Below are 23,898 nucleotides of genomic sequence, written 5' to 3' on the forward strand. Positions count from 1 at the left end.
CCCGGCCGGCCGGTAACCGCAAACCCCCGCGCAGGCTGTGAGGAGAAGGGCGGCAGCGGGAGGCGACCCCCCCCCCCAGCGGGGTTAAATCCTCAAGGGGCAGCAGGGACGCCCCCCGACCACCACCCCCCCCCCCCCCCAGGCAAAGGGGCAGCTCGCAGGGCAGAGCCACAGGCGGGACATTTACCTCCCTCGGGCGGCACGGCGGCCGCAGCATCGCCTCACACGCGAGGCGGCCCGGCCTCCCCCCGCTGAGGCGGCGGCGGCCCGGCCGCCCTGTTCGAAGGTTGGCGCCAACACCCCCCTCCCCTCCCCAAGGCGCCTGCGCACTGAGAGCGCCCGCCCTTCCCGCCTTCCCCGGCCGCCCTACGTGAGGGGAAGGAGGCGGTGTGGGGGCGGCCGCCGGCCCGCCCCGGGGAGCGGAGCCCCGCTCCGTCCTGCCCAGCCCTCCTTCCACGACAGGGCGACGGAGAGCGGTGCGGGGGAGAGAGCCGCCGGCGGAGGGAGCGCGGTGTGTTTCCTAAACGCTTTCCCTCCCCGGCTGCTTTCTCGCAACAAAGGGAGTGTGCTGCGCCTGCGGTGACAGCCAGCTGCTTTTCTTCACGCGTCCCCACGCACACGAGAAATGGGAGTATCGCATCCAAGGGTGACATATTCCACCGTACTGTTATCGGAGCAGTTAGCCACAGCGTCCCAGAAAAAGGCTCCAGAAATCTTACAGTGGGCAGCAGTACGGTGATGGAGTGCCGTTGCCCACAGAGGTCTGAACCTCATCTTTTTAGGTAGCTTTGTAGGCCTTGACAGATGAAATTATTATCATTGTTGGTGTTTATAATAAAGAGAATATTACTAATATTATATACATGTCTACTCCCGTTTTGATAAATTCTTGGCCTCAGCAACGAGTCCATAAAATAACTTCAAGTTGGGTGGATAAAGAGGATATTATTATCCTCAATACATGTTTCTTCCTGTTTTGACTCCTGATCCAAAATTCTTAGCCTCAGCAATGAGTCCATAAAATAACTTCAAGTTGGGTAGAAAATTCTTCCTATCACCAATTTTGAGTTAGCCATCCTTCATTTTAGCCAGATGTTCATCTGCTTTTCTGTTACAAAGGGGTGTCTTCCCACCTCTCCATACCAGTCCTTACTTTACAGTTTTATCACACTGTTAAAAGTCATAATTGTTTATCAATCTAGGATAGGCGATGCTTAATGAAACAATGTAAACCGTAAAAATGTGCTTGCGTAAGTTGTCACCCGAAAATTTGCTTTGCTTAACAAAATGTGTAAACGTTAGTTGGGCATACGCCCCGAGGTAACCGACAAACCGCAAGACTGCTTGCTGAAGACTCTTGCAAAACAGTTCTGAGAATCACCACACAGCAAAAATGAAGACCATACAAGGGAAAGGTTATCAAAAGGTAACCGAGGAAGACTTCAGCCTTCAGCCTCAACGACCACCAGGAGGCAGAAAAAGACCCCTTAACAACAACTGGAACATGCACAGAGTACTCCACTAAGAACGCGAATACGGAACTGAAGGACTGATAAAAAGAGGGCGTTTCAAATGTGAGGTGCGGCAGTTGGTGGAGCGGAGACTCCCCTGTCGCCCAGCGCTGTATTTGCTCATATCCTGCTTACTATAATTAATAAAATTCCAATTGACCATTATGTTTAATAGACTCAATTTATGACAACACCACCTACTTACTTATCTGTCACCTTCTTCAGTGCCTTTTCATACAATAATTTTTCCATGTCCCACCTCCTTCCAACAAACTTTAACTTCCAATCCTGCAGAGTTCTGGGTCGCGGCCATCGCTGGTTCTTCCCAAAGCATTTTAGAGAAAGCCAAAACGTTGTTTTGAATGATGGCATGTAGTTCCCAGTTTGATCTCCACCCACCTCCCAATGCACCCTAACAACTTACTCTTTTTGCAGCCACACTGCAGTCCTAAGTTTTAACCTGGTCATCTCGATACCCTGGTTTTGCTTTCAGTTGGTACAGAGAGTGCTTTGAAAACCCAAGCATAACACGGACCCTTGAGCCATCGTGCTTTTAACTACGATGAATGTGTGTTTCCTGAATCTCAGCCCTTTTTTGTTCCATAAAAATGTTGTTTCTTACAGATTTATTTCAGACACTTGAAAAGATCTTTCTCAAATATGCTGTGAACGTTTAAAGGCATCATCCCTATCAGTCCTTCTCTAGTCCTTATCTTGTTGGCCCATTGAATTTCATAATGCAATGCTTTTATAAAGGTGGTGAGGAGTCATGCAAAGAAACTATTTCACATCACAGCAGGTCCAGGGATTTGGGGATTCTGCAGTCTCTAAGGACTCACATACACAGTTTGGGTGATTTAATTATATGATTTTAACTATATTACCTTAGAATTGAACTAAAGTGATGTAATTATGGAAGAAGGACTATTAGTCTAATGTGTAAGTGCTTGTATTGCTAAAATTTATTTCATTATACAGGTATTAAGCCACTTTTCCCAGCATAACTGTTTTCCCTCTGGAGCGTTGTACAAACTGAAGTATATCCCATCTTTTCCTAAACCAATCCAGCTGATAGAAAAGCTGTATGTAGACAGTCCCCAAGTAATGGAGCAATGGGGGATGCTCAGCCCTTTTAATACCAATAAAGACTTCTTTTCAGAGACGTAACTGCCTGCATTCTTTGCTCAGTTGTCTGTGAGGTACCCAGTTTTGGGCTTTGTTATTCCCACCTCCCCTTTTCCTTCTTTTAAGACCACGAACAGGAGGACTTGTGAGCGAGCGGGATTCCCCTCACTATGAAAGCCGTGGTTGTCCCAGCTACAGCTGAATTACATCTATTCATCTTTACAGGGTCGTGCAGAGATGTGCCACTTTTTGAGCGTGGATTGCTTCTCAGGGCTTACACAGCTCTGTCAAGCTCTTCACCAATTTACAGCTACGCAAACAACCGAGAGTCTGTTCAGCCCTGGATCTGTTGTTGCAGCTTCTAGCCCTGTGGCTGCGCTTCCTACCTGAAATCACAGACGAAAGCCTCCACGAGCAGAGCAAGCGGCACAGGCTTCAACCTTCTGCAAAGGTCTCAATGAGGTAAGGAAGGGAAATCCTGTGTGTGATGGCCAGAACAGAGGATTCACGGTCTGCATGTCCAGGCTTCCCGTGCGGCACCCTCGGAAACATGTCGGCTCCTGCTTCAGCCACCAAGAAAAAGCTCTGGGAGCGGAGGAGGCGAGGGCAGTCCCGCAGCCCTCCCTTCGCCATCGATCCTCCCCAGCCAGCCCCACAAGGCTGGGGCCAATTTCCCCATCAATTAGCAACAATTAGCAGCAGCTCTCCAGGTGAGATAAAGGCAGGGCAGGGAGGCAACCAGCGCTGACTTTTTTGTGACTATGACCATGGAGGGTTTTGTCTATCCCCCCTTCAGCACCTACCAGAGCTTCAGGGGCAGCCTCACGCCAAGCCGCAGCGGGGACCCGGCGGTGAAGCAGCCCAGCTGGAAGCAGAGCAAGAGCGGCGGCATCAGCCCCTTCCTCGGGGGGTCCCTCACCCCCGTGCCCTCTGACTACCTGGACGGCTACCGACGGGCCCAGCTCCAGGCCCTGCTCTCGCAGGTGAGCCCCGGGCTGATGCCGCGGCCGCGCTGGGCCAACACCAAGGAGGTGGGCGTGCAGGTGAACCTGCGGGCCGACGCCGCCGTGCAGTGCTCGCTGGGGCTGCGCACGCTGCCCGTCGGCCGCCCCGTTGTCCCCGCCGCCCTCCGCGTGCAAGGGCGCCTTGCCCTCTACTCGCCCGTGCCGGACCACCGTCGCCTCTTCACGCTGCCCGAGGCAGCCGGACCCCGGGAGAAGGAAGATGGCTCTGAAATGAAGCTCGAGGAGCAGAAGAAGGCGGAGGAGGGGAGCAGAGAGCAGCAGGAGGGTCAGGCGGAGGCCGCTTTGCCGAGCGAGGAGGCAGCGGAGATGCCACGGGAGGAGGCGGCGGCAGCCCCCAGACAGCGGGCTGCCTTCCAGGTGCGCGGTTTGGGGACAAATGGGGCCTGAGGAGAGGCTGGGACCTGCCGCAGCCCACGCTGGGTAAAGAGGGATGCGTGGGGGGGTGAGCTGTGAAACAGGTTGGAGAGAAACCTGCTCTTGAGGAGCAGAAGGCACGGTGGTCCCCACCCTGGCGCTGCTCTCACAGCGGTGGAGCCTCCTGCCCGTGAACGCAGGTGGTGTAACGAGGGAGCTGGGCTGGGCCTTCTTGTGGTGCTGGGGGCCGCTCAGTGAACTCTCTCTCTGCAGTTTTTGGAGCAGAAGTACGGCTATTTCCACTGTAAAGACTGCAAGACCAGATGGGAGAGTGCTTACGTGTGGTGCATTTCTGGAAGCAACAAGGTAGTTAACTAAGTCGTTTCTTGCTCCTGAGACTTTGTAAGAATGGCACCAAATCTGTGACAAATCAGGCGTTTTGGCACAAACTTAGGTACCTGTACTCTATAGTAACTGAGAACTTGCTTTTTTCCAGGTGTACTTCAAGCAGCACTGTCGCAAATGCCAAAAGGCCTTCAATCCCTATCAAGTGGAAGCGATCCAGTGCCAGGTAAGTTACGGATTTCTGTGTCCTAGTAAGACTGCCAGAGTTTGTCACACCCTCTAATAGTTTACAGTTGCTGAATTAGATACTGACTTTATCTGGAAGAGAACTTGCTTCAATGAAAGTACTAAGAAATGTTATTTGGGAAAGGTGTAAAGGGATAGGACTCCTCTTCCTGCAGATGGCTTACATGAAAGTTCTTGTGTTCATACAGTGTTACACCCAGCTACACACAGGGTAGGGTTTTGTTTGTGCTTCTAGGTGAGAAGGCTCTTGCAGCTTAACTCCACAGGGTTTTTACCACAAGAGCTCTTTTAAGTTATCAGCCCAAATGCGTTGCTATGATTAAGGAAAACTAAATGTCAGTCTAACATGAAGTGAGCACCTTTTATCTACTACTAATGAAATGTCTTGTTTCTTCAGACCTGTTCAAAGACTCGTTGTTCCTGCCCTCAGAAGAAGAGACACATTGATCTCAAGCGACCCCATCGCCAAGAACTTTGTGGCCGCTGCAAAGGCAAGAGGCTGTCCTGTGATAACACTTACAGCTTCAAATACATTGTCTGACCTGCGTGCCCTCTGCTGTTTTGCACTTTGCACTTTGTCAGTCTCCTGCAATGTTTTGACTTTAGGCTTTTGACCTGGCATTGGATAATGGATAAAGACTTTTGTATTATTTATGAAGGATATAAATTCATTGTATATATGCTGTGAATAAAATTCAATAAAAGGCTGCACTAATTTGTTACATCTTGTTTCATCTTGCTGGGATGAAAGAGGAAAGTGTATCTAGAAGGAAACAGAACCTATTTGATTTCCTGAAGAGAATGGCTTTTGGTTTTAGTCTGCCTTTAGGGCATGCTAAGGTTAAAACTGCAATAGCAAGTTTTTCCTTCAGTCACTCAGACTCGGCTAGTGTGGAAGATGTGAACAGTCTAGAGCATAAACTCTGGGGTAAATGCATCTGCAAGTGTCTCCTCACACTACCTCTGTCAAATGTATCTTAAAAAAAAAAAAAAAAAAAGAGAATCACAGCAGTTTGATAATCAAAGGCTGTATGCCAGAACAGGCTATGTCTGTAACACAGGAAGGAAAAGTGTAAGCTTCATGTGTTTTCCAGGTGAAGAGGGGAAAAACCTTTAGAGCTGGGGTATCTGTGATGGAGTGTAACAAATTCCCTAGACTTAATGTGTCCCAAAAGAGGTAGAACAAGTCTCTGTGCCCCTGATTCAAATACAGGTTTGTGCCTCGGAAGCCTTCCAGTCAGGTGAGGTATCTCCAGGGTAGGTGGCTTAAATATAACTGAAGGGAATAGCTGAATGTGCTTTCATACAGACAATGCAGTCAGGGGAATCCTAATTAAAGTACTGGTGGTGTAGAAGCACACTGGGGCGTTACTGCAGTTTGCGTTGTCCTAAGACTTCAGCGAGACTTTGTTGGGGATATACTGATTTCTATTCTACCTGAAGTTTAGAAATGATGTTAAGAAAGCTAGATGGTTACATCAGGGGTTTTGTTGTATCTATGAAGAACCACAGAATACTTTAGGGTGGAAGGAACCTCTGGAGGTCTTTGAAGAAATTCCTGCCCCTGGACGGGGAGAACCCTTTGCAGTGACATGGACAGGGGACTGCCTGGCTGGGGCGCAGCTCATCGGAGAGTGCCCTGGGGCTTTGGTTGGCTGTGAGTTGGCTGCGGGGCCAGCAGTGGGCCCTGGCAGCGAAGGGTGGCAACACCATCCTTGGCTGTACAAACAGCAGTAGAGCCAGCGGAGCAGGGGAAGCGATTGTCCCCCTTTACCCAGCCCTCACTAGCCCACATCTAGATTACCGGATCCAGTTTGGGGGTCTCTATATGAGAAAGATGTTGATCAACTGTAAGGAGTTCAGTGGAGGCCACCAAGCTGGTCACAGGGCTGGAGCACTTGCTCTGTGAGGAGATGTTGAAGGAACTGGGCTTATTCAGTCTGAAGAAGTGAAGACTTCAGGGGCACCTAACAGTAGCCTGCCAGGTTATGGTTATTCAGGAAAGACGGAGCCAGGCCCTTCTTCGGGGGTCACGGTAGTGGGCTGAGAGACAACATACGTAAAATAAAACAAGATAGGTTCAGACTGGACAAAGGAAAAGCTTTTCCACCATGAGAAGAGTCAAGTAGAACAGGTTGTCCAGGGAGGCTGTGCACTCTCCACCCCTGAATGTTTTCAAGACCCAACTGGATAAAGGCCTGAGCAACCTGATCCGATCTCACGGCTGACCCTGCTTCAGAGTGGAGACTGGACTAGATGACCTCCTCAGGTCCCTTCCAACCTGAATTTTCCTGTCATTCTGTGATCTGTACACTATCCATGATTTTGCCAAGTGAGAGCATTTCTCAGCTTTCAGCAATCACTAAAATTTTTGCAGACCACCCCAATTACAGTTCTGAATAGCTTTCAAAAGTGAAATATATAACTGAAATTTGAAGACTTTTCTAACCATTGTGGATTATTTTACTCAGAAAAATAGCTGTAGAATTTGCCTTGCACCTATTTTGTCCTGCAATTACAACTGTGCTGCTGAGCTCTGTGGACTGCAAAATCAGAAAACCTGTAAAAGAAGTCGGTTTCACCCCTTTTATGCATCAATACAAGTATTTTTCAAGATCCACATAAAATTGTGCAAGCGCTCTGAAAATGAAAAGGGGGTGAAGGGGAAAGGGCTTTACTGGATTCTCAGAGCTGAGGCTGATACAGCAGACTGGACAGCTTTTCTTTTAGCATGAGAAAAAACCCCACCAGAACCCAACGCTGGAACAAATAGGACCGTTACTGATGTTTTTAACAGAAACAAACCTTCACCTCCATTTTGGATGTTTTTTCAGTTATGAAACTGCTTTAGTCCACGTACTCTTCCTGGTTAAGTTGTAACTACAGATTGACCAAAAAACTCCTTACGTTTCTCACCGTTTTCTTTCAGTGTAATGAGCAGTTTCGCCATAAACGATGAACAAGGTGTCTTTTGGGGGCTGCTGATCACGGATACCATCTGCAACAGTATAGATTCAGACAAGAACACAATCTTCACAATAAGCGCATACTGTGTTGTGATTATATATGACTTTTATATTTTAGTTAAATGGATGTACTGATCCAAGTATCAACCAAAGTTACGTCACAAAAACGGTAAGTGTATTTACAGAGTGAATAAGTTACATAGTTGTCAGAATAAAAGTGTCTCACATATGCAACAGATTTACATGCATACATTTAACACTGGACAGCAGTTAAATGTAAGAAAAAAACGATACATGTATGACTTTTATATATACATTACAAATAAAATAAGACATCTCTTTAAAGAAACTTAAAATGAGAACTTGCATTTCACGTTAATATTTTTACTTTTTAGACTCAAAATTTGTATTAAATAAAAATATGCATGCATAACAGTTCAAAAGATTTGACTCTGTGATGGGACTTTCTCCTACAAAATGGCAAGTTAAATTAGATCGACCATCCTTTAATAGTATAAATATATTCATAAAAGCAACCCTCTAGTAAAAAGCAGCCAAGGTCCTTTAAAAAAAAAAAAAAAAAAGAAAATCTACCAAGACCATTCATGATGCTTGGGGGGCCTAAGAACAGACCTCTCTGATATGATCCAGTACCTTCAGAGACAGTAGCCTAGTAACATTAGGAAATGTACTTCATAGCAGCTCGTTGTTTTAAGATACAGTAATCATATTCAAATTACAGTGTACATTAAACTGTAGTCCATTTACAATTTGTTTCATATACACAGGCTCTCAGCTTTTGACCAACAAGTTTGCGAGATTCTGTGGCCAGCTTCATTCTGCCCATCTTTCACTCAACCAAATAAGAGAAAAAGGAAAAAATGTACAAGTTTTTTTTTTTTTAACAAAAAATACTATTTCGTGAAGGAAACATTGCACTTTTGCCAACCTAAAATTAATTTGCTATAAAGGAAGTATTGTTCAGTGTAGTAGGCTTTGGTATGCAATGGAAGTCACTTCTTCAGTAGTGAGTTGCAGTTGCTCAGTGAAATGCTAAACTGATTTTTGTGCAACAAAGGATGTTGTCCCGGATGCTCTATGCTACCTTTGTCCTTACAGTATTGCTACACGTTTGAAGTTCAGCCCATATCTTTTTAGAAGAAATCCTAAACGTAACAAGAGTGAGTACATTTTGACCAAACCTTTGTAAGGCTGAGAAGACATTGAGCCACCTCACTCCAACAGGGCAGCACTCCCAGCTTGCAAGAGGACACAAGAGTCCTGTCAGAGACTTGTGCCAGAAATGCTGGAGTCTGGAAGAAAAGTATTGATGACCCGGTAACTCTGAGCTCTGCGAATCATGTCGCGGATCTCTATATTCAGTTCCATTAATTTGGTACAGATTTCAGTCAGGCTCTGGTTGGAGCCCACCAGTGCATAGGTGCCCGTCTGACCCAAGGTTTGGTGCCGGAAGTAAATGTTCAGTAGTGTCTGGACTTCATCGTCAGAGCTACTTCCAAAGATATCATTGGGCCACAAAATCCTGCAATCAAACAGGAAAAGAATGTGCGTATCATTATGGGTTTATTAGCACAGACGGAAACTAGGTGATAGAGATCGCTAAAAGGAGAACTGACTCGCACACGCTTATAAGCTGAAAGCAACTCACTGTTTTACGCTACTCATTTGTTACTCAGACTCTGGTACCAGGCACTGAAATCACATAAAAGCGCAATTCCTATTATCTAAAAAAAAAAAAAGCTTAAGAAAACTCATTCAAAGAAGTGAAAGTGAAGCTGGGCTGAATGTTAGCTGATGCCAGTGACATACACCTGTAAGGAATTAGCTCTGTAGAAAGATTCTTAAGAGCCTCACAGAAGTACTTTTGATCTACACAATGTCATCAAACATCTTAATTGTTGCAAACGTACATGTTTGTATTGCTCATTTGATATTGTTACTTGTGGAACACAGTGCAAAAGTTAATAATATCAACGCCCCCACATACCTTGTTGAAACATATTAAATTAATTATGCTGGCTCAGCACATTACATTTAGTATAAAGATAGGAAGATAATAAGTATAAAGATAGGAAGATAATAAATACATATGTTTCTCATAACATGAAAAGTCTAATATGAGCCATGTAGCAAAACTTGCCTGCATTCTCTTATTTGTCGGACGGCTTTAACAAGTTCATTGTTCTTCAAACACTCCAGCATGGACTGAATAGCTGCTTCCGTAGAATTGAATGTGGGCTCAGATTCTGTCGTCAGAGGCTCAGCTGCGATTGCAGCAGTAGCATCCTTAAGATTTTTCTTCAACTCGCTCAGTTCTCTTGACATATTTAACAGCTGTTGCAAGGAGAAAGATGAGAGATGGGCATTTTCATTCTCCATAGGCACCAAGGGGAGTAGGTATTTCAAGTCTGTTCTTACTACTGCTTTGGATGTACACATTACGAAAAAGAACCCCATTTTAACACAAGGACATTTCTTGATCTCAGTGCTCTGTACAATATAGGGAAAACACAAACTACAGGTTTTTAAGCTTTGTGCTTCCTTTAACCCTATGCTGTATTTTTGGCTTGCTAAAATGCAAGAGCACATCTAAACAATCTTTTATTTTTCACCCCTGCTACTTTTTTCATATCATAGTGGAAAAGTTTAAGAAATCATGATTAAGAAATCAGGATCTGATATGATGAACAGATGGACAGGAATTGTATAACCCTTTGTCAGGCTGAAAAATTAATATGGCACAAGACTCACAAATAATTTCTAAGTAAGTGAAGAGTTCATTTCTCAAGATCTACCTTTTCATGCTCATACATGCTAAAAATAACCACTGTCACATGAACTAATCAATGGAACTTCCTTTAAATAATAGCTTATGGCTCCAGCAAAATCTGCGAATTTCATGGTGAAACAGCTATTCCTCATATTATTGTTCCCCAGTTTTATGGGCTGCATTATTCATAACAAAATCGTAACTTCTAAGGAACACAAAATATTTCTAAAATTTAGACTATTCTGAGGCCAGATGCCTACTGTTCTGTCTTCTCTTAAAAGTGAACAGCCCAGTCACATTACGAGCCAGCCTTCAGAACAGTTCCTTAAGATACAGGAAGTATTCCAAGTCTTTGTACTACTACAGCACATCTGATACAACAAACCGTTTCCATTTATAGAGAATCTCTGAACTACTAGAATCTGTCATAAAATAGATTTTTTAGCTTCAAATTTTGTGTTACAGCTGCAAGCAAAGTACAGTAACTTCTTCCCCTCAATAGTTTAAAATATATATACCTTACCAGGAGAAAAACAGATATGGAATGGCAAGTTAAAATCTTTCCTTAAATGATGATCATTCAACTTAAAGTGATCACCTCAAAGATATTTCAAAGTATTACACATTTTATGCAATTGCTGAAAATAAACTTGACTAAAGTATTGTGAAGTAAGATACATAGATATATCTAAAAACAAAAGGCCGTTGGGGTCAAAAGCGATAGTGTACTGCGTAAAAAATATCTAAAGAAGAAAGCTTGTAAAACTCACAGAATTAAAAAGACTTATGACTTTAAGGTATCTAGTTAATTATATTTTTAAAACAGATTTAATACTCTTTGGAAACATTAAACTGATTTTGATTTGTTTATCCAGAGAACAAGATCAGGCAGTACACTTGCAGCCCAAATATAAAGTTCTACACCACGCACCTTTGCTTGCTCAGGTATGAGAGGATGCAAAACCATTTAGTAGCTGTTTGTCAAAAACTGCTGCTGACATTTCCAGTCTAATGCACATGCAACGGAGACAGTTTATATGGCTGGAAATCACAATGCATTATTCCAGCAAAAAACTTAATTTTGCATCCACATTAAGATCAATTTACCAAATTATTTTGTTACTGTCATGCTAACAAGTGCTCCTGGTCTAAGTGTCTCCACAAAGTTCAGATAAATTCAGTCATGATCCAGGAAAAGGATGTTTTCTGTATGTGTGAAGAAGGCTCATTTTCCCTAAAAATTAAGGCCTCAATTAAAGTAAAAATAAAAATAAATCACTTGCAGATGTTCACACAGTGTGAGCCCTCCCTACGTGTAAAGTGTGTGAGTGAGGTTAAGATTTCACATATCATTCTAGTTTGTTACCACTGACTGAAATGACTTTTGAAGACTGAATGTATAAAAGATCCCAGTCTCTGAAAGTACAGGCAATTACAAAAAATCCAGCATCTCGACTACATTTTAATGCAGATGCTGGTGTATTGAAGGGTTTTGTCTGCAGACTTATATTCAGGGTGAAATAGTGTAATCTTTGGTGTAAGCTCTTAGAAAGAAAAATAAGAACATGAAAGTAAAGCGGTATTTTCAGTGTAAGGCTTTGTAGTTTGTAACATACCTCTGGCATGGAACTGACTTCATGCACTTGTCCGATAAGTTTACAGTAGGACTGAAAAAGCAACAGCAGCTGGAAGTGCAGTTTATATAATCGCTGACACAGTTCCAATTGCTAAAGAGAAGGATTTGTAGGAGAAGAAATAATTAATAAGATCATAAGTTGCGATTCAATAACTAATAAAACACATTGAGATAGTTCCGTTCTCAAAAAACATGATTTTACTTAAGTATGATCATATACTATTTCAGAAAACAAGTAATGTTGTTTCTTCTGCAGGTAAGTCATATATGACATTGAAAATCAAAATTATGATGGCTAGCTCTCACATAGCACCCATCAGCATCAATCTCAAAGCAGTTTATATAGGTTAGCTTCACTGTCTCCAGTTTGCAGCTGGAAAGCAGAGGCAGAATATGGGGGAAATGACTGTGCTGCATAGAACATAAAACTCTAAAAAAAGTCAGAAACGGTCAAAGACCTCCTCTAAGACGATGGAAATCCAAGAGAGAAGCAATGAAGTAGTTGTCCAACAGGGTCAAAGCTCCTGCCTGCTTCTCTGAGGGGAGAGGAAGAGAGGCAATAAATCCAGGCAGGAGCAGGAAGAAATGCCAGCTCTTCAACTTAAACCCCAGTTCAGGGATTTTCCACCACCTTAAAGAAACCATATAACAGATGGACGGAGTTTAATGTGTAAGAGGACATCTAGCTTCTACAATTTATTCTCCCAGGTTAAGTAGATACTATTCTATGAATATTAAGTTGTTTCTTCCAGTGTGATGCGCAGCACCACACAAAAGGTGTCAGACACACTGAAGTAATGTGCAATGGGCACGTCTGCCAGAGGAGTCAAGTTAATATGCTTATGGTCCTGGTATCCGCAGTTCCACAGCTGGATCATGGTGCGGAAGGGAGGAGTACTTAATCTTTGGCAAATTAGGGAAGAAGTGAAAGATCTGTGAGTACAAGTCAGGAGGCCTCCCGACCCTTTGGCAGGAAAGCCTTACAGACTTCAAACCACATTTGATTTGTCTTCTCTTACAGACCCAGTGACCAAGGGTTGGCTCAGGGATCTTTCCAATTTGCTTGGAGGAACTAGAGCAGAGTTTCATGCCAAACACGGCAGAAAAGAAGAAGCTGTTAATGTCTTTGTGCTCTCCTTAAAGCACTTCATACATGCTTAGCTACCAGCATGTACTTCAGCTAGTTGCTGAATTGGGGGTTCTGCAAATGCCAGCACAAATACTAATAAAAAGTACTTTGAAAACATCATAAATGTTAATTGGACTGAAGTGTTTATTTGCATATGGTTCAATATTTAAGTGCCAGGGTTTTTATTAATAAGCCAAAATTAGAACCATATACTTAGCGTTCCAGTTCCCAAAATTTCTGTACCAGCCAGAGAAGGTTTGAGGTCGAGAGAGAGAGGTTCTTTGGCAAATTTCAGCTTTGTTCGTCAGGGAGGGGTGGACGCCACCTATGAACAGTCAGCCAAGGGCGCTGCCAAAACGAGGTAGAGCTGGTCTCCTTCGGAAGGAGGTTTACGGAGGAGAGCGGGAGCAGGAGGGGAGTGCCAAGCCAGCGGGTGTCAACCTGGTCCTGCTGAAGGGCAGGGAGACGACGCTGCTCCCACCTCGGCGCTGGTCTGCAACGGTCAGCACTGTGGGTTTGCCCGCCCTGAGCTCTGCGCCTTTACGGATAAACCGTTTCTGGTATCCGAGTCCGTACGTTTAAAGTTTGTTGCCGGAAGGGAGGAATCCCACCAGACCTGATCCGACAGCAAAGACCCGTGGGAGCTAGAAGCGAGGCCCAGCAGATCTGTGGTGGGGAAAAAAGGGAGGGAATGGACGTGCGGCACGCTAGGACAGAACCTATCTGTGGCCGAGAAAATGAAGAGTTAGGGCGTGAGGGATGCTGCCTGTTAAATAAACGTGCCCAGAGGCCATTCTCTGTAAGCGAGGCCACAGAGCACTGCCAAGCTTGCATCCCTGTGGCTAACCGTTCTCCTCCCAAAATAAAGAGCGACTGTTTAGATACAACCTCCTGGAAACGGCTCTGGCTTCTGTCTTCTCCCGAACCGTGCTGGGGTATGTCAGGGGCTGGCTGGCACCCAGCCGGGGAAGGTGCGGACCGCTCAGCCCTAACACCGGCCCGGGGACACGGGCTTGCTCCCCGGTCCTCTTTAATTCACCGGCAGGGACTCGGCCTGAGGTTCTCTGGCAGGCACCAAACTCACCCTGTTCAAATTTTGGAGAACTGGCAACACTACGTAGCAGTTAAACACACCTATACTTCAAGTTGTCAGGGAGTTAAAAATTAACTGAAAACCAGGACAGAGCATAACATAATTAAAAAAAAAAAGTCTCATGACAGCTCAGCATGTAATACATGATTTTTTTTAGTCCTTGGAGAACAATAATTCGGTTTCACCCTTCTGGCTGCTAACCTGAATGAAGGCAAACTAAGGTCAAACTGAAGACTCAAGTTTGACTCACTCAGTATTTAGTTACCATATCAAGCAACTCGAGTTTTGTTATTCCTAAATAAGTATTAGAAACCAATAGTGGTGAAACTATTCATCAACGTATAAACAAAACCAATCTGAAACATAACTGTCAACTATAAACTGTAGTTTTTCATTAGGACAAATTGAAAATTATAAATTTTAAAACAACAGCAAATTTTATCTTCCACTCCAGCATACTATATCCCTTCAAAGGCTTGATTTTTAAAATTTTATGTAAATGACCATTTAAAACAGCATATGAAGGTGTCAGAATTTTGGCACAGTATTTTTAGATTTCACAAAACACACCTTAGTAAATTATTTTAGTCACGGCATGTAGGACCACATATTCTACAGGAAAATTATAACGAAAAAGGAAAACATGCTTAGAAGTAAAACAGTAAAATTGGGGTGTATTAGTCCATCTACAGATGGACAAAGAATATGAAAGAACTTCAACTTACTGCAAGAGATTCCATTTGCTACACAGCAAGCATGGCACAGGAGAAAAGGAAAGGAAAGAAAGTATAGTGTCAGTGTAATGCATGCAATAGGAAGCACAGCCCATCTTTAATAGCATAACTCGTCAGCAGTATTAGCAATGCTTGCCTCAACCTGATAACTGGTTGGAAATATCACGTACAACATGCACAGCATTCTTAATAAAATCAAGCTTTAATTCTAATGGTAAATTACAGTCTAAATATCCTCAGTTAGATCTTCAGATTTATTAGTTTTGATTTATCCCACTCAGTAGCTCAGGAACTTACAGTGAAATTGTGTTAGAAAACTCCTGAAGTAACACTTTTCTTTAAATTTGCTTTCTCTGTTATTAAAAAGGGCTCATATTGCAAAGTACTCAAAAAATTAGGCAGGGTTTTCAAGTGATGAACAGAACTGAACTTTGTTATTTACAAATACTTTGTTATTTATAAATACTTCTATTTTTGGACATAACAGATCTAATGAAATTTCCAGGATTAGCTTTGTGACTGCCAGATTTATTACTTGGCACATTACAATGGAAACATTTCGCATATAACTTTTAAGTTAAGACTATCATAAGAAAAAAGAAATTAATGGAAAATGCCAGTTTGGTTTCACTACATGGCAATCCCACAAGTTCAGACAGCTTTGTATTCCTTCCTCTCACCAGTAATGATTCACTGATTCCTAATTCTGGAGCTATTAAAATGTCAGTGTAAGTCCTGTTGCAATAGTAATAAAAATTCTAGTTGACCTGCATTAGCATTTCAAAGATTATGGAACTAACTTCTCTCCTCAAAAAAAAGTGTTCCTCTTTTCTTTGCCAAGAACTAACATTTGCACTCTGTGCACTTCTAATGCAGCTTTCCTTATTTTATATATATTACATTCTCAAGACATTTTAGATGAGCAGAGTTGTCGTAAATGCTGTAATTAACAAACACAGTGCATCTGCCCAGTTACAGTCTGATGTCAGTGCATATGCACAAGTGTTAATAAACATTTGGAATTCTTATTAAAATTATTTACCTTACCATCGATACAAAGGCAGCAAACACAGAAATGTGAAATAATGCTAACTTGATATAGCCCAACAAAGTATTTCAGTCTGGCTTCTTTCCATGGGCCTTACTATTAAAAAATGTATGAAAAATATTGTCCCAAATCCTGCAGTACTCTTTCATACAGCCATGACAAACTAAGCTTTAAACTCCTGTGATGTTTAATTTTATGCCTTTAACATTGCTTGAACAGTTTTTTTCTTCTATTTAGTACTCTTGAACAAAACCCTTGATATCTTGGCTTCCATTCAGTTCATGTAAATTAAGCTTTGTAAAGCTAAATTCAAGATAAGAAAAGGACAAGAGCAGACAGATCACTGCGCTCTAATAAATTCACAGGTATGCTGGCTTGTGTTTTTCAAATCTTGTTTGTCTCTGTCTTAAGCTCCTCTGAAGTTTAGCATGCCACCGAGTTTCACTTGGACTTTCAAAAATATTGGAATCCACATATAATTTCTAATTTGCCATGGAATTTACTTTAAAGAAAGGGGGGGGAAGCAGCAAATAAGTGAATTCCATGGTCTTTTTTTTCCAGAAAAAGCTGTCTTCTCTGTACTGCTTCCAAAACCAGGGCAAGCCAAAAAAAGGAGTGGGGAAAGGGTTTCACAGTACATGAAAAACCCTTTCAGTCTTCACTGAAAGAAAATATACTGCATACAAAATCTCCCTAAACTACTGATGCTCAACTCAACACTGCTCTACAATTTCATGATTGTAGCTTATCTTCCTCTCTCTTTCAGCATAAAATGAAATATTCCTTGGAAGTTGAAAAGACATTAATTATTGGACTAAGTGACATTTCTTTTAGTCCCCAGCAGCAAGGGCTCAGGGGGAGTGATCCTAGCCTTCACTCTTCTCAATTTCTAGTTTAATTCCTATAGTAAGGGAAGTGTTGTTTTAGATTAGTTGATAGACACTGCACAATTAGTGGGTTTGGCAGCTGAAAATACCAAATGTTTAGAGTATTTGGATCACTTGCACAGTCCTTTATGCAGCTAGTAAATGCTACACGTAAGAAGAACACATCCCCTAGAAGCAACACTTCGATTTAGTTTTTTATTGAGACAGAGAATTACTGTTCTGTACTATTAGCAGACCAGGAAGATAGCAAAAGTAGTAATCTGTAGATCACAGGCCTTCTTGCTTTTTTCAAGGAATCATTTTTACATACTGAAAAGAGATGAAAGTTACACAATTATTTCTTAAGACATAAATGCTTTGATGGCAACACAGTCTTTAGTCATTTATTGGCACAGGAGAGTCCCACCATAACAAAGTAACTGCTGTGTGCAAGGGTTTTTAATTGCAAGTGCATTTTATTAAAGTATTCTATGTGACTTGACATTCCAGCAGACAAAAGCTTTTCCCACAATCTAGGAAAGTGGGTATATATACGTACAGATTTGTGTGTGTGTGTATATATATATCAGAGAGAAAAAGAGAGATAGAGCATATGCTGTGCATTCTTAAATATGCACTGGACTTGAAGGATAGTAGACACTATTCTGTCTGGAGAAATCTAAACCACAGCTGTGTTCCTCCTTTAGAAAAGCTGCCTACCCAGGCCAATTTTACCTCATTGTCAACCCATGGATTTGTCAAACAGCATTCAGATAATTGATTATTGATTATTAAGAATTTCTAACTTAACAATGAGACTCACTGTGCTTTGAGCTTTACTGTAACTCAGCTCAACTACAGATGACTATGGCCCCAAGAGGTACAACTCCAGTCTTATTGGTGGCCTAGAGTAATTGAACCTTTAGCCACAGGGAAACACATAGAAACAGTTACATTCTGAATTTTGGGGGCAAATTTTTATGGGGTGCAGCATGTTTTAAATATCCATTAACAGTTTGAGTTTGCAAAGCCCACGTCCATTAGCTTGTGGTGAGCTTTGGAATGAGGAAGGTTTAAGGTAGGTGCGTCCTGACTGTGGACTTAGAGAGTAAACTGAGTACCTCATGAGGAGATAGACACTTATCTGAATTAGCAGTGCTAACTGACAAGAAAAATAGGATCTTCCATGTATGTCTTTTTCCAGAAAAAAACTACTACCAAACAAAACCGGTCTTTGACTAGATTAGGCATTGGAACAGGCTGCCCAGGGAAGTCGTTGAGTCACCATCCCTGGAGATATTCAAAAAGCGCATAGACAAGGCACTTCAGGACATGGTTTAGGGGGGCATGGTTGATGGTTGGACTCGATGATCTTAAAGGTCTTTTCCAACCTGAACGATTCTATGATTCTAAAAAAATCCCCTTTCAGTAAAGCTGAAGAACATACTGATAGCTGTACTCATCTAAGACTGTTACACCTGGACAGACAGCACAATAGTACGTGTGTTACCTTTTGTCTATAAATTGACTCCTACATCCTTGAGACTCTGTTGGCCAATGTAGCATCAAAGTTTACAAATCACAGACATATCCAAATCATGTCATCTGTTGCAAGAATAAGGGGGGGAAAGGCATTCTGGGACATGAAGCTTTTACCCAATTCAGAAAAGTTGCTAGCTCTAGTAGCTGACCTGGACAACTTCTATTTCAAGCTTCGTTAATGTCAGAATAAGCAATTTTTGCCTTTGCCCATTTTCAGTAACAATAACAATGATCAACAAATCATGTGCAATTATTTTGAAATAAGATCTGATTAGAGAAACTGGTGCCAAATGAGTTACCAGCATCAGCAGCCATTTGTGATGCAACTGCTTGCGCTAACGCTGAGTTTAGTCTTATGTCCATCTTGTCTGTAGAGGGGACTATTTTCACCTCAAGCTTTTTAGCAAGTGGGGACTTCTGAGAATCTGAGATTTCTGCCTTCTGTAGAGCAACATGTTGCTTTTTCTTCCTTACAGTAATTTCTGCTCCTTTTACAGAAGTAGCCTGTTCTTGTGCTTAGCTAAGCAATTTTTTTATGCCAGAAGTTTTCAGCAGGATTTCAGGCCCTAGTCTAATCCTCAATGAGTTTAAGAGTTCAGGCAGGTTCCCTTGTGCCTACCACTATAGGATAGATTTTTTTCCCCTACAATTACTAGATTCTTTAGCTTTTCAGGTTGAGGGAGAAGAGGAGAAAAATGTTAAGAACACAAATACTTGCCACTCTAGGAGTAATTTTTCCTTGTCCCTTACTAATCACATTTCCTCAGTTTCCCTGGACTCTTCCTCCCATTACAATTTTGTTGAATAAACAGAATGTTCCTTTGGGAAAAGCTGCTTCAATTGACAGGTGAATGAGAAGGGGAAGAAATATGCCTGTTGATCAAAGACCTACCATTCTGTCAACTTCCAAGGAATAATGCATTTTGGGATGAAGGAACAATGCTGGGGAGAGACCAGGGATTCCTGCAGGAGTGAGAAACCCTTCTTTTCAGTCTGTTTGATAAGCAGTAAGAATACTAACCCCAGCTTCACAAAACACACATTTGATTCTGAGACCTAATTAAAAAAAACCACAGAAGTGGAACACGACATTATTAACTTTTAGATGCATTTAGGCCAGCTATATGAGCTTACATCACAGTTTGTTCCTTATCCTCAGCATTCTCTCTCCTCTACTTTTTTAAAAAAGAAACAATGCAGATTATCAGCAAGATGTGTGATCCTCCATCCCATTCTATGGGTTTTCAAAAGTGGGATGAAGAGGATAAGCTAAGCTGTATACAGTAAGACATGTAACACTACAGTCTGAAGTCTCTGTTCAGGGGGTTGTGCATCAGTGGGAAGAGAAAGCCCATCTACGTTCTAATAGTTACACCTCCCTACGTATACGTAAGCTCCCTCTCCTGATGTACTTGTAGGAGAGGTAGTAGCATGTATTCCAGGCCTCTCTTTTTTAGATTTGAGAATAGCTCACTTGCAACTTCTCTGTACACCATTACAATTAGAGAAGAGAGACAGTATCTTATTTAAATGCATTGGAAGGTGTCTGTAACTTTTGCTGGTACCAATGCTAGGTGGGGGAAGATTGAACAGTTTTCCCACTGCTTGTGATTGCAGCCAGAGGATTTATTAGCAAATTAGATTTGCTAATAAGGTCAAGGAAGCCAAAATGCAGGGGTGGCAAGGATTTGGGATTCTTGGGAAATGGCATAAAAAAATAAAACTCAAGGGTGTTCAAAGAGAGGAACACAAATACATAGAAGTGAAAAAGAGAGGTTAAGATAAAACCAGAAGAAAATAAAGTGAATTGGGGGAGAAGACAGACAAACCAACATATGAATAAAACAAGGTATTTGAAATAAATGTTTACAGTAGGCAACTGTGTGTTCTGAAAATGTCAGCATTATCTTTTATAAGTTAAAATACACAGAAAGAGGAGATGTCACTTTTTTCCACATGCTGTTGCTACTTCTTGACTTTGGCTAATTCTCCCCAGCCCCCCTTTTTTCCCATCCTTCCATTCTTTTTCCTCCAAAATGAAAAAAAAAACCAACAAAACCCACAAAAAAAGATTTCTCAACTCGTTCTACACCACTAAGATACCAGCTGTTTCCTATATTAGTATTACAAATAACAGGAATGCCTGCTGATGGTGCTGATTTCTGAAAAGGTTGATTTATTAACTGGAATCAACACACTAAATATATATATTTATGTATATATATATGCATATGTGCCTGTAAAACTTCTGTTCAAAAGTGATAAAGAGACATTTTGCCTTAGGTATAAATACTTATCTACAGCATAAATTATTTCACTGGCCATTTTACAGTCATTATTTCATAAGTACTATTCTAAGCGTATTTCAACCGGGCAAGCCTCGCTGCTGGGCAGATCAAGCCTGTCACAGCTGTAGATAAAATGGGTGTAGTGTGGAAGCACAGTACACCAGGGGTGACTTTCAGAGACATAGCGCTGTGGGAAACTGCTGCAGCAACATCTTTCTAAAAAGGAGAGCACACACAACCCGGGCAGGGTTTGCTCTGCTTCCTTGTCTACACTAGGAAGGCAGAAGGATTGCTTCTGAATACTTCCCCTTTCCTGCGGCCAGGACTGAGGCAACAACAATACCTTTGAGCCTTAGGTGTGAAAACTGGATTACGCCCAAGCCCAGCAGACAGACAAGGAGGAGGCACAGCAGGTTCTTGTGGGTCCGAGAACAAGATATATCACACCTGTCACTTTACAGGAGAAAAATAATACTGCTCATTCATTACCTTTTCTTCTGAGTCCCCTGGCTGGCAGGTAATAACTCCATCTCGGGAGCCCCCAGCAAACGTTGCTTTGCAGTTTGCAAGCCACTGTTTTCAGAAAGAAATTAAAAGAAGATATGAATAAGCGCTATAGTTTGAAGAAAGGTAAGCAGTATTTTAGTGTCACAGCACAGCATGTAAACAAATAAAGATTTGCAGTTGCACTTTTTATGCACATAGACTGTGACAATTTGCTTTGATTGTAATTTTAAAAGTGTAGTCTTGATTTCTATTAGTATTTGAATTGCATAAACCAAGAAAATTAATTAATTACTGAATAGGATAAAGGAGAGACCAGGAATATCAAAGATGCCATTGTTTCTAAAATTAAGGGATACAATAGCTATTTTTTTAGTTCTGGTTCATATGTTCAGGAAGAAACATTTAATGAATCCAGTACCTGAAACATGTTTTTCTACTAAACATTAGTTTAAACAGAACTGAGTGTATCTGCAGTCTCCTGACATAGACATGTACATACACGTACAAACCCAAGAACATAACATAATCTAGCATACCGAGAGCGTTGCTTCTTTCCTGTTGTTGTATGTGTCCAGGTACTCCTGCAGTTCTAAAACACTGAACTTCAGCTTTTCAAGAAGGCCACAAGAGAGCAGCTGGAGAAATGAAATCAAAATATCTAGTAAATGTCACTATAAAAGAACAAAAATATTAGCAGAGTAAAGATCTTGCAAAAGAATACTTAGATTTACAGATACTAATAGTGAAAAATATTTATATTTATGCAAAAATACAGATAGAATACTGTACTGCAAACTCAACAGCAAAAGTTGCACCTGTGATAACGTGGAATTGAAATTGTGTTCTAACAGCTTTGCAGAGGACTTCCCTAAAATAAAATATTGCACAAAGCTTAATTAGTTAATCCCCACAGCTCTCTAATGATGTAAGGCACAGCTCTTCCACAGTCACAGCAGTAGGCCCAAGATTACATTCTGCAAGTTCCTACGTCCATCCTTCTGTCTGAGGCCACACTGTCCTGATGCTGTTCGATAAACATGGGCCAGAATGAAAACAATGGGAAGGGCTATCTCATTCATTCCCTAATATATATTTTTATCATCCAGCTCACATCACAGTTGACTCAAACGAAACCACTAAACACGTTACCATCTTTCATGCTGAACTATGTAAAAAATAGCTTCTCCCTTTCCAGGAGCCAACTGGGTCTGGTAGGCACCTGTTTTATATTGGGTTTTGGCACACAGGCTCAACACATAACTATTCTACAGTTCTATGATTCTGTGATTCTATATTGCCCATCTGCCAGTACTTACCTAACAAAATAATATGGAAAATTAATGGAAATATGGTTAAGAACAGCAGATAAAAATTAGAGATAGGAGGTGAGTACCTTTTTGACATAACTGTTCAGGAGTTGCTCAAAAGTGAAACAGCCAGTAAAATAACACATTGCAATGCAGCACACACCTTTTGAAAGGAATATACTCACTGTTTCTGCATCTACAAAAAGGGTGGGACATTCCGAGCATGATGTTAGCATCTGAGAAGACCTCACAAACTTGGAGCCTATTCCTCGCAGGTTGTCTCCCAAGTAACTAGCTGCATCACAGGTTAGGAAGCAGAATCTTTTCTGAATATTCTGGAAAGCAAAATACAGTTTATTACATTCTTTACTCAAGTACAAGCTTCTTTCCTTTGCAAACGAATGGCAGGCTTTTTTTCCTTTGCACAATAACACATGTAAAAGAGACCATCTCCCTGTGGAGAACTGAACGTCTGCTCAAGGATACTGAATAATAGTTATTATGCTGGAGATGGTGTACAGCTGGGCAGCTGTGAAACTAATTACAGAATTCATAATAATCTACTACTGAAATACATTCTTTCTTGTAGAGACAATTCAATCTTTATAAAGTCTTTTACCCGCAGGTAGCTTTTTTTCTTGGCTGTTCAGAGTTAACAGAGTTGATCAGCACATTACTTTTTCTGCCCATTCCGGGCATTGTTTTGTTAGTACTCCATGTCAAGTGGCTAATCAGATAATATAATGGACATCCTAATGCCAAACAGCAGCATGGAAAAATCAGAAAAAACCTTTTGTTTTCCCCTGTGGGAAAAACTTTCTTACTAAAACTTTTCTGCTGCTTGGGAGGACTCCAGAAATACTGCATGGCATCCGGGAATTATTCTTCTCAGAAGATTTTTTGTGTTTTGAGTCCTAAACCAGTCTAGTCTTCAGAAACATTCTAGTGCTGCTACTTTCTTTTCAGTGAATAATATATAAAGTGAATAATAAATAAAAATAATATATTAGTCTTGCAGGAACTGAAATAATGATATTGATAAATACACAGCAGGTTTCACTGCCAAAATATATCTCACTAAGGCCAGCTGCTCAGCAGGTGGGAGTAACATGAAAATATTTTTAAAAATAAAAGTATGCAACATTTTTATATGATTCGTTCCATGTTACCATAGGCATTCCTCTGAGGAATGTAGGTTAGGACCTGTATTACCATAAGCATGCCTCACTGGAGAGGCAAATACCAATCTGGATGCCAGAGATATCAATAGCCTGTTACTGCTCCTACACTGGAGCGCTGAAGTTAAGCACCTAAAATCAGGTGAGCTGAATTCAGACTATATTGATAATGGAAGCTGTCGGATTGAACGACCTTTTAAAAAAAGC

The 23,898-nt window shown here is 41.7% G+C and overlaps 3 protein-coding genes across 7 annotated transcripts in view; 1 reads left to right on the forward strand and 2 right to left on the reverse strand.

Moving 5' to 3' along the window:
• BRCA2 (BRCA2 DNA repair associated) overlaps nucleotides 1–796 on the reverse strand; it is a 42,558-nt gene extending 41,762 nt beyond the window's left edge. For all 4 annotated transcript variants that reach the window (XR_012653501.1, XM_075050614.1, XM_075050613.1 and 1 more), the window contains exon 1: nucleotides 188–796. The gene's annotated coding sequence lies outside the window, so the exon portion shown is untranslated. The remainder of the gene's footprint in view (nucleotides 1–187) is intronic.
• Nucleotides 797–2,461: 1,665 nt separating this feature from the next.
• On the forward strand, nucleotides 2,462–5,448 carry ZAR1L (zygote arrest 1 like). The gene is made up of 4 exons (XM_075050406.1): nucleotides 2,462–4,018; nucleotides 4,289–4,381; nucleotides 4,512–4,586; nucleotides 5,004–5,448. The coding sequence occupies exons 1-4, from the start codon at nucleotides 3,398–3,400 to the stop codon at nucleotides 5,145–5,147; spliced, it is 933 nt and encodes a 310-aa protein (XP_074906507.1). The 5' UTR covers nucleotides 2,462–3,397; the 3' UTR covers nucleotides 5,148–5,448.
• A 2,208-nt stretch (nucleotides 5,449–7,656) lies between these two features.
• FRY (FRY microtubule binding protein) overlaps nucleotides 7,657–23,898 on the reverse strand; it is a 177,539-nt gene continuing 161,297 nt past the window's right edge. The window contains exons 56-62 of one of the 2 annotated variants that reach the window (XM_075050625.1): nucleotides 22,699–22,848; nucleotides 21,743–21,841; nucleotides 21,189–21,272; nucleotides 14,947–14,964; nucleotides 11,980–12,090; nucleotides 9,734–9,927; nucleotides 7,657–9,115 (exon numbers count right to left, since the gene is read on the reverse strand). In XM_075050625.1, coding sequence (XP_074906726.1) covers nucleotides 8,857–9,115; nucleotides 9,734–9,927; nucleotides 11,980–12,090; nucleotides 14,947–14,964; nucleotides 21,189–21,272; nucleotides 21,743–21,841; nucleotides 22,699–22,848 — 915 coding nt within the window. In that variant the 3' untranslated portion in view covers nucleotides 7,657–8,856. The remainder of the gene's footprint in view (nucleotides 9,116–9,733; nucleotides 9,928–11,979; nucleotides 12,091–14,946; nucleotides 14,965–21,188; nucleotides 21,273–21,742; nucleotides 21,842–22,698; nucleotides 22,849–23,898) is intronic. The other variant, XM_075050626.1, reaches the window with a different exon arrangement.

Source organism: Buteo buteo, chromosome 18 (assembly GCF_964188355.1).
Source record: "Buteo buteo chromosome 18, bButBut1.hap1.1, whole genome shotgun sequence".
Classification (NCBI taxonomy): domain Eukaryota; kingdom Metazoa; phylum Chordata; class Aves; order Accipitriformes; family Accipitridae; genus Buteo; species Buteo buteo.

Coding starts and splice junctions, on each gene's coding strand:
- ZAR1L (XM_075050406.1), top strand. CDS start 3,398: ATGACCATGGAGGGTTTTGTCTATCCCCCCTTCAGCACCTACCAGAGC. Junction 4,019..4,288: donor GACAGCGGGCTGCCTTCCAG/GTGCGCGGTTTG, acceptor CTCTCTCTGCAG/TTTTTGGAGCAGAAGTACGG. Junction 4,382..4,511: donor GCATTTCTGGAAGCAACAAG/GTAGTTAACTAA, acceptor GCTTTTTTCCAG/GTGTACTTCAAGCAGCACTG.